The following is an 8,257-nucleotide window of genomic DNA, read 5'->3' as shown; positions in this document are numbered from 1 at the left end:
GATCAAAATTACGGTCAAGACATAGAACCGATCCTGTCCCCAGATGACGTATTCGAGCGTTGCGATCGCGATGGTACCATTTAATGAAAACTATTATGTAATAAAACTCGATTCAATACCAACACATTTTAAAATTTAGGTTATTAAAACATCACTACTCTATTAGAGATATGCTGTAAAATTTCAGGTGTGCGGGTGGGTGACCACTTAGATCAGTCGGTTCAGGGACCGAGGGTGTGCGATATTGGTCCTCGTTAAACTGTTCTATCGTAAAGTGATCGACTTCGCGGGCAGGTCGTCGGGATACCGAGGCGGTGGCGCCATCCCCTCTACAGAGGATCGAAATTTGTGATGGCATGTCTTCAGATCATCCTCAGTGATGTTTCCCAGACCGTCGCCAATAGGCCATTGTGCAGCTCTAGTGCGACGTAGCTGTAAAATTTTTATTTAATGTCAAAACTATTTTTAAATTTAGGTTAGAAAATGTTGCTATAACTCCCTCTTCATCTCGTCATGGCGCTAGTTTCGCATTGGAGGACACTTTACAAAATTTCATCCAATCTCTCTGGTTTGGTCTTGTTGAGCCTTTTGAGAAGGGCAAAGTCAAGGAAGAGCACATTTATAATTTTAGGAGTAAAAAATACCTGAAAGACTTGTGTATGACATTCACAATCATTCTCCGAGTGGTTAAACGTTTGGAAAGGAAGCAGCTGGAATTCGACTTGAAAATTTACCACAATCACCGAATGGAAGAATTGAGCAGTGGTTGGATTCTCTCTCATAGGATAGTCGATGAACTTTTACCCATTCTGAAAAAACGATGTGATTGTCCAATTGAATTGAAGCATTATTGCAGGTTGGGACAATTTCATTCTTCATTCATTGCTTACTTAATACTTTTGTCAAATGGCTAAAATCGTTAATATCCAGATGCACTCAGTCATAGTCCAGCCCCTAGTTTTTTTTTCAGGGCTCTATGGGTGATTGACTGAATGTAAACAACAGGTTTCCCAAAACCGGGAGAAATTTAGATAACCCTCCGCTTATGTTATGCTTACGGGTCTATGTGTGAACACGCTTAAAAGTGTAGTGTATCTACCACTGCAAAAATACAATCGCAATTTACATGTTTACTCAATAGACGAAGGTTGACATTATCGATAGCTACCATCTACCATCCCCACATTGGTAACCTTCGGACGTGATGTGAAGACGCCTACCTTGGCAGTAACTCCCACTTCGATATGAACACGCCTATCTTGACAGCAACTCTCACTTCGATCTGAAAACGCCTACTTCGAGGGATGGTTCACATTGAACAGTTGACTTGTTACTTTTGACATTATCTCCCTCCTCGTCCTGTTGCTACTCACTCTCGATCACACACAACGTACAACATATTCACTCGACTGCTAATGGCAACACAGGAACGACCACGATCGTGAACTTAATACACCACCCTAACAATCAGCACTCAAAAAGTACGATGATCTTAATACAGCTCTCCCGCCTTCTCACAAAACAGCAATGAATCAACTAGTGGTATCTCACTTTATCACAGATGTAATTGTTGTTGTTGACGTATGCCATTTTATGCAGAGAGGGTGCGATTGTTCTTGTTTTTCAGTGGTGCCATATATGGTCAAGAATTCGCCTTCTGCCACACCATACATCACACCCGTTTATTAGGCGGATCCATTCATACATCCACAAATCGTAATTTTGACCAGAATTGGAGAACGATTGATCTCCAATCCAGTACATCCAGAGATATTGATTAGTTATGGGAACATGGAGGACTTTGCGACTCGACAGAATTTAACGTGCATCAGTCACCAACTACACGGGGAGTCCACGGCCGGTGGGGTTCGAACCCACGAACTCTCGGACATGGGCCCAGCGCCCTACCGACCAGGCTATCCCGGCCCACAGATATAATCCTGGTGGGGAAGTACTGTAGTGTAACCCAATTCACTAGTATATAAGACATGTTAACTCGATTCTATGTTGGGGTACCTTTGCATAGACGAAGGTTGACATTGTCTATAACAACTCACCACTCCCACAAAAGTTTTATTGTGATTTGTGTTTTAATTTACACGTAATTCTACCGTTCATAAGGGTTTTCTGTAACTTACAAACTCTAGCAGGCTGTGAGCATGAAACAAATATAAGAAAATTAATATTACAATATAAATAAAGTGTAAGGTTTGCCATGTTTTGAGCGTTATTACTTATTTGGCTATATTTGAGTAAAATCTCGTTGTTTGTTATTTTTTGGGTAGCATTGTAGCAAGTCTTCCGAATTCATTTGCTATTTGTTTTGTTGAAAGCTAAATTGCTAATTGAATTTTGCGTTACATTGTGAACGCTACAAGTATATTAATATTGTTGTTGTTGTTACTTTACGTCGCACTAGAGCTGCACAATGGGCTATTGGCGACGGTCTGGGAAACATCCCAGAGGATGATCCGAAGACATGCCATCACAATTTTGATCCTCTGCGGAAGGGATGGCACCCCCGCTTCGGTAGCCCGACGACCTGCGCGCGAAGTCGAGCACTTTACGGTAGCACAGTTTAACGAGAACCCATACCGCACACCCTCGGTCCCTACGCAGACTGATCCAAGTGGTCACCCACCCGCACACTGACCGTAGCCAGTGATGCTTGACTTCGGTGATCTGCTGGGAACCGTGTCTTAACGATCAGTCCACTGCGGGACATATTAATATTGGATAGAGCGCTTTTTTCAAGCTTGGGCGAAAAAATCAATCTGAAGTAACAACCTGGAAGTCTTACGACGAACCTTAACCCCCGACGCCGTCTGTGGGTAACTTTACACGGTCAACCAATCATATTGTCACAGGTATGGTAAAAAGAAAAGAAATAATAAAAATAAAAGAAAGCCTCATTAAATTTGTCGGTACAAGAAGTCCTCCATGTTCCCATAACAAATTATATCTCTGGGGGTAGTGAATTGGAGATTGATCGTTCTCTGGTTCAGATCAAAATTACAATCTGTGGATGAATAAATGGATGCATGGGTCCGCCCTTTAAGCGGGTGTGACAGAAGTCGAATTCTAGGCCTTACAGCCAACGACAACAAAAGAAAACCACGTATATCGTATCACGGCCAGATGATGTCATCAGTGACTGAGCTTGATAGAAGTCACATTATTTCCAAATTTTCATTATGCATGGATTAAGAATTGCTCTGAATGTAATTAAAAACCGGTTTTGACGCGTCCGAAGAGGTTTTAGTTTTCTCATAAATGCACAAAGCAAAGCTCGCTGCGTAATATAACTGGTTCAGGGGTGATTGTGAGCCCAACTCAAAATTCCTGAAAATTTCTTGATTAAAATCATTAATGACGTATTTCAAAAAATTAATGTCCTTATAAAATTAAATTATTGATATTTTCAAAACATGACATTCTGAATAAATTATATGAGCATAATTTAAATGAATAAGTATTTATAAGTAGAAGAGGACTGATAGCACAATAGAAGAGACAGCACCACAGTGACACATTTATGATTGTTTATTTACAAAATCAGGTACTGGATTGGAGATCGATCGTTCTCTGCTTCAGGTCAAAATTACGATCTGTGGATGAATAAATGGGTCCGCCCTATAAACAGGTGTGACGTATGGTGCGTCAGAAGTCGAATTCGTAGCCATAGATGGCGCCACTGAAAAACAAGAACAATCGCACCCCCTCTGCCTAAACAGGCACACGTCAACAACAACAACAAAAAATTTTATCTCTAATCACATTTATTATTCTACCAGAAAAAAATATTTACAAATGTGGATGACTAAATGCCCAGTATAAATTCTAGTTCTAATATTTTTAAATGAAATATGTGTGAATTTTTATACATAAATGTGATCTATGATTTCTTGAAACTTCTGAACCTTTGATATCCGGAAACTTCCGGATCGTGGTTAGCGAAAAATCCAGATTTTTTCCGGAGCACAATCATCTCTGCTTGTTGAACCTCTTTCTTTGCTACGGAGTTCACCTTACTTATAAGGCAAACATAAACATCAAATCGAAACAGTTAAAAGGCTCCGCCCCGTTAACAATTAAACAAACGATTCGCCACCTCCCATTATCATTACCATGTTATAATTGATTATTACGCATAGTAATCTTTCGTAAGAGATGTAATGAATTTAAAGTTAGTTAGACATAAACTAGACAATTAACGCCTTCATTACTTTACTGTTTAGATATGTCATCAGAGACAGATTGAATGAAAATTGGCAACTTCCTTACGGCATTAAATATCTACAGCTTCCAAAGAAAATGAAGAAATATTTAAATTTGCTTGCAGATTGAAAACAATACTATCTTTTGCTGATAAATAAAGAATAACTAAGATTACCACGTTGTTTCACATGTTTATATATAAACCATAAACACTATGTATACTGCAAGAATTTTTGCTATGTGATAAATCCAAGATACAATCAACATAGTTCAAGAAATTCATAAGCAAGTTTACACAATCAACAAATACAACATGAGTTATTTCCCGAAAACCTCTTGCTTAAAAAAGTATTCAATGACTTTTTAAAGGTTTTAAAAATACGTTTTTGGTCGGAAACATAGTGCAACATTTTAACTCTAATTTGTTGACATTCATTAATTTGTATGCATTTAAATATGCATGCTGACCTGTAATGACGTCCCTTAATATATATAGTATTTTTAAAATTTTTAAACAAAAAAAAAATCTACCTTTTCTGTTGCATGATATTTTTCTACAGATTTTATATTCTTTCTTAGTGCTGATTTCTATTCTGCAATCGATTTCTCACTTCAAGCTAGTTTTTTTGTAGACTATATTTTTACCGAAATGTAGAGGTTTAATTACGTTACATATAAAAGGAGAACGGGTAAATGTTGCGACGAACTTCTAGGAAGAGAGTACATCATCAGTTTAAAATTGTATAGGGACCCATGGCCGGAAATGTCACTATACATATGGTATATGTGTCACTATTACGAGCTGTTTCTTTGTGTGCTTCCGAACAGGTCATAATAGAGTTACCCCAAGCCACATACGACACATTTCCGAGAATTTGTTCTTATGCGCCAACTGTTCTAAACGTTTGGCGCAACATTTATGCGACCCGCTGTTTCATACATAACATTTTTAAATTTGTTCATTTCGACAAAGTAATAAGACTAAAACATATCACTTCATATAAAAAATGCAGCTTTAGGAGCAAAACTAATTTCAGATTTGAAATCCCCACGCCCAATTAATTCCACAGAGTTAACTATTTTTGATAAATACTTTCAAGTGTACAAAAGATGAATTTTTTGGTGAAAATTTGGTTTTATTGCGCAAAACAGGCAAAAAATGATTAAAGCGCTACTCACAGTTAGGCACTACTTCGCACTACTTCACCCTAATTTTCGGGAAACACTAATTGCAGTACTTATTCGTTATGGGAATCATGAAGCCAAATTCACCAGATCTATGTATATGCTCACGTATACCTGCATATGTTACAGTGAATGACCGAAATGAAGGATATGTCGACTTTCATCGGTGAATGTCTTTAACATTTGTAATATTCGATTTGATATTAATTTATTCGATATTTTAATATCTTCTGAGGATAGATTAGGAGAAACATCAGTGTTCGGAGTACCGGTTAAATGCACACAGGGCACTTAACTCAGAAAATAAAGCTATTCTGAAGTGTTAAAATTCAAATATCTGAATAACACAGTTAGGTAGTAAATTTTATTCTTGAATAAACAATATGTTAGGACAATACCTTACAGTTAAAGTAAACAAAATTGAATATATATTATTATTACAACCATTCTAGCCTTTAAATAATTATACATATTATTATTGGAGAGGAACTCTTTATCCACAACAGAATTGAAGATCATAATCTTTCAATTTTGATGCATACTCAAAAGACAAGGAACCACAGCAGAAATTTCTAATGCAAACATCATTATTATGAATATGCATTATATTAATACAGGGTGCGTAGTAAAATTTTTCAACAAAAAATGAGCACCTTCAAAGCACTCAAAAATATTTTTAAGCACAAAAATATCATAATTAGGCAGGGTTGGCAAGTTTTTGACAATTGTCAAAAATCATGAAATTTTGAATCATGTAAAACGAATGGCGTTTTCCTACGTTACGAACTGACGGTACGCCGAAATAGATTGGGGTTGAAATAATTGCGAAAACGTTGACGAGAACAATATGAGGTGCCTGTCACATGTCATGCTCTTAGAATATCAATGCAGTCAAAACAATTGGAATGAACAATTTAATTATATAGAGAGAATAAAACTATTATGCAAACTTAAACTAGGCCTTAATTTCACCAATGTTAAGTCGAAGGTGTTAATGTCTATTTCGGCCACAACCACCTTAAAAAATTGAGTGTCGATTTTAAAACAGCTAGTATTTAATAAATAAAAATTTCATAATTTGATTTTCCAAAAAAAATTATGAGATATCTAAGTTGATTGCTATTTAGTTGTTTCAAGGGTAACATGAGCAGTGATCAAAAATTTAACTTCCACAATTTGTACTAGGGGTAGTGCTAAGTTAGTAACGGACACCAAGCTAACAATTTCCTCATTTCTCATATAACCAGGGTGCATCGCCAGATTTTTTAAAAAATAAATTAAAATAAGCACCTTTTAAGTATTTTCTTGGAACTCAAAAAACTTTTGTAATAACTTTTTAAAGAAAAATCATAATTAGGATCTGTGCATTAATAAAAATTCTGTTTCTATCGTTTAAAGTTCTTAATTTATAAACAATCAATAAAATTCAAAAACATTTTCAAACACTTTATATAATCATGACAAAATAACTAGTTTCTGATAAATATAGCTGAGAAAATTGTGAAAATAATGTACTATTTGTAATTTAGAACTACAATCGACACAGCAAAGAAAAAATCTCTTTTTAAAAGATAGAGAATTAAGCACTTTTTACAAACCCAGAATAAAAAAAAGCACCAGTGCTTATTTTTGATTTACGTTTTTTAAAGGGACTTTTAAAAAACGTAAATCAAAAATAAGCACTTTTTTAAAAACACTACGCACCCTGATAACACAAAGAGAGCTGAGCTTAGTCGAAAGGGTTTAAAAAAAGATGCCTAGATTTTTTTGTCTTCTGAGTAAAACCACAAGGATAGGAAATTAAACACCTAAAGAACAACATACCCGTTACACAGATCAATTCCTTACTGTTAGCGATAAACAAAAATAAGGTTATACAAATATTAAATGAAGAACTTAGGAGAAGCACATGCTAAGTTACTTTTTAAAGAATTCGTGAAAATCAGCTTTAGAAAAAAATAGAAACCATCAGAAAATTGATTACAAAACATTTTTTACTTTAAGACCATCTTATTTAAAGACAAGGCACTAAGTTCTACATTGAAACCTGATCATAAGTTAATTGCAGAAACTTGTGTGCTTTCTAACAACTAAGTGTTATTTAACATGATTTCACATTTATTTATTTTGTACAAATCTACTTAACATGTTTTTCCTCTGAGTTCTTGCATTATTGGCTGTAACAGATATCTATTTTAAGCAATTATGACATTAAAATGAAATAATAAGAATGATACTTATACTTCAATGAAAATTGGGAAATTGACTAGTTTTTTAATAGAATGGAATATAATATAACAAAAACTTGTAGAAATTTTAAAAAATTGAAATTCCAATTAAGAATTTTATCTTGCATTAAAATTTGATATTTAAACATATCAATTTAGCAAATTTAAATTGTTTACTCAACTTGTAAACATAAAAAATATATAATTATATTTGTTTCATATGAGGAACATAAAATAAATGCAATATCTTCTCTCGATACAGACAAAACTATAAAAGTAAATAGCAATATGTGAATGCAAAACAATGATTCTTAATACTTAAATAGTGCCCCTGCAGGAAAATAAAGAAATGCTTAAGTGTTTTCATAGAACATAGATTTATCAATAATTTTCAAAAACATCCACTTTAGTCAACTCTAGGAAACAATTATGTATCATTAAGACACAAATGCAGAAAAACTACACTATCATTGACATAATTATGATATGCATGAGAGATGAATTTTTAACTATTGAGTGTAATATTTATATCAATAATATACACAATATTTACTTACACAAAAATAATATTTTTTTGAACTGAACATAAATGTGAATCATGCAAAGTAATAAAATATTTAACTTAA

The 8,257-nt window shown here is 34.6% G+C and overlaps 1 protein-coding gene across 1 annotated transcript in view; it reads left to right on the top strand.

Annotated features, from left to right (window-relative positions):
- LOC139425535 (uncharacterized) overlaps positions 1 to 4,618 on the top strand; it is a 13,864-nt gene extending 9,246 nt beyond the window's left edge. The window contains exons 4-5 of the mRNA XM_071180627.1: positions 476 to 856; positions 4,239 to 4,618. Of these exons, the coding sequence (XP_071036728.1) occupies positions 476 to 856; positions 4,239 to 4,347 (490 nt within the window). The 3' untranslated portion in view covers positions 4,348 to 4,618. The remainder of the gene's footprint in view (positions 1 to 475; positions 857 to 4,238) is intronic.
- Positions 4,619 to 8,257: the final 3,639 nt, after the last annotated feature.

The sequence above is a fragment of the Parasteatoda tepidariorum genome, chromosome 5 (genome assembly GCF_043381705.1).
Source record: "Parasteatoda tepidariorum isolate YZ-2023 chromosome 5, CAS_Ptep_4.0, whole genome shotgun sequence".
Lineage (NCBI taxonomy): Eukaryota > Metazoa > Arthropoda > Arachnida > Araneae > Theridiidae > Parasteatoda > Parasteatoda tepidariorum.
The sequence above is the reverse complement of the archived record's forward strand: the minus strand, read 5'-3'. Positions and strand labels throughout refer to the sequence as shown.